This window comes from Somniosus microcephalus, chromosome 4 (assembly GCF_052327205.1).
Source record: "Somniosus microcephalus isolate GS21.2 chromosome 4, FLI_Smic_1.0, whole genome shotgun sequence".
In the NCBI taxonomy this organism is placed as follows: domain Eukaryota; kingdom Metazoa; phylum Chordata; class Chondrichthyes; order Squaliformes; family Somniosidae; genus Somniosus; species Somniosus microcephalus.
Window position 1 is genome coordinate 133,902,720 of NC_140990.1, and position 2,397 is coordinate 133,905,116.

At 44.0% G+C, this 2,397-nt stretch overlaps 1 protein-coding gene across 1 annotated transcript; it reads left to right on the plus strand.

Moving 5' to 3' along the window:
• Positions 1-225: 225 nt before the first annotated feature.
• Positions 226-1,538, plus strand: LOC147119802 (putative G protein-coupled receptor 139; the record flags this gene model as incomplete). The annotated part of the gene is made up of 1 exon (XM_085984148.1): positions 226-1,538. A coding segment is annotated over one exon (921 nt), but the record flags the coding sequence as incomplete, so codon positions are not given.
• Between the last annotated feature and the right edge of the window lie 859 nt (positions 1,539-2,397).

The following is a 2,397-nucleotide window of genomic DNA, read 5'->3' on the forward strand; positions in this document are numbered from 1 at the left end:
ACCCGAAGTCTCTGGCTTGACTATGCTCCACTTTAGATATTTATATCAGTTCCCATCACATCAAGTATCGATGCTGTAACAAAGGATCATAGGAACAGGAGAAGGCCATTGATCCCCTCGAGCCTGTTCCGCCACTCAATTAGATGATGTCTGATTTGTAACAGAAAATCATATAATTACGGTCACTTTAAAACTTCTGCTGTGAGTCTCTTCTGAAAACTCTCTCTGTGTGTTTCGCTTACAGTTAATTTAGTGGCGATTGTGATCCTGTCCCGAGGAAGGTGCGGTCTCTCCAGATGTATCACTCGGTATCTGGTGTCCATGGCGGTGACGGATCTCCTGGTCATTATCACCGCAGTGATATTAAACCGGATTCCGGGTATTTATTTCCCAGGTAGCTTTCTGTCCATCACTCCCGTGTGCAGTCTCAGCATTACTTTAATTCATGCAGCCAGAGACAGTTCTGTCTGGTTAACGGTCGCGTTCACCTTTGATCGATTTGTAGCCATCTGTTGCCAGAAGTTGAAAACAGAATATTGCACTGAAAAAACGGCGGCTGTAGTTATAGGAATGGTCTGTGCGCTGGGATGTTTTAAAAGTGTTCCCTGGTATTTTATGCACGAGCCCATCTACATAATTAATAATGTCCCGTGGTATTGTAGATTGAAGGATATCCGTTATACATCACTGGTATGGACAGCATTTGATTGGTCTGATCGCCTTTTAACCCCTTGTCTCCCGTTCCTTCTGATTCTGCTGCTCAATGCTCTGACCGTCAGATACATTCTCGCGGCCAGTAGAGCCCGCAGGAGACTCCGGGCCCACAGCAATGGAGAGAATCCGAGTGACCCAGAGATGGAGAGCCGGAGAAAGTCCATCGTTTTACTCTTCGCCATCTCGGGCAGTTTCATCCTGTTGTGGGTGACTTACGTTGTACAGTTCTTATATGAGCGATTTACAAATGATTATAAAATAAAAGGCTTCAGTGACCCCAAATATATTCTCATAGAAAGTGCAAATATGCTTCAGCTCTTGAGTTGCTGCACGAATACGTTTATTTATGCAGTGACACAGAGCAAATTCAGGGAGCAGCTAAAGACCACGGTGCAATATCTGCTGTGCCTAATAGGTAAATTAGCTAAATAAAGAAAATAAGTTCCAGAAATAATTTTGCCACGCCAGAAAAGATCTAGCCTGCTTTACATTTGGCAAACATTATTTCCACCACTCGGAATGGATCGATGTGAACAGGAAACATTTGTCTGTTTGGTGGCCTGCATTCACATTGAAACAGTGGAATTAGTGGCATAGCGTTGAGCAATGAGGCAAGGGACCTAACATCCCAATTTATGACAGGTAACCTTCCTGTACCAGTCACACAAACATCCCAATTACTGACAGGGGACCATCCTGTACCATTGAAATAAACATCGCAATATACTGAAAGGTGACCTTCCTGTACCAGAGACACAAACATGCCAATTTACGGACAGGTGTCCTTCCTGTACCAGAGACACAAACATCCAAATTTACTGAAAGGTGACCTTCCTGTACCAGAGACACAAACATGCCAATTTACTGACAGGTGACCTACCTGTACCAGAGACACAAACATCCAAATTTACTGAAAGGTGACCTTCCTGTACCAGAGACACAAACATCCCAATTTACTGACAGGTGACCCTCCTGTACCAGAGACACAAACATCCCAATTTACTGACAGGTGACCTTCCTTTACCAGAGACACAAACATCCCAATTTACTGACAGGTGACCCTCCTGTACCAGAGACACAAACATCCCAATTTACAGACAGGTGACCTTCCTTTACCAGAGACACAAACATCCCAATTTACTGACAGATGACCTTCCTGTACCAGAGGCACAAACATCCCAATTTACAGACAGGTGACCTTCCTGTACCAGAGACACAAACATCCCATTTTACTGACAGGTGGCCTTCCTGTACCAGAGACACAAACAGCCGAATTTACTGATAGGTGACCTTCCTGTACCAGAGACACAAGCATCCCAATTTGCTGTTAGTTGCAATTACTGCTCCAATGATACAGACATTACTATCTACTGATAGGTGAGCATTAATTTCTCAGTCATTTGGCAAGAGCTCTGCAGATGTTTAACCTAAATGTCTCTGCTGCAGTCGGGAATCCTCATGAGAGCCTGAACTCAACGTCTGTCCCTGGTTTCCCCACGTCCCACCATACGACAATGGAAAGAGTGTCGTTATTTTATTTTTTGCATCATCTGGTAGCTGCTTATTAAACCTGGAATAAATATGTTAATTTTCTATGGCTGTTTTAATGCTGTGCACGTTTAATGGCATTGAGGAGCCCATTGCTCTGGGATCTCTGTGTGGCAGCATAGTTCATGGTTCTTC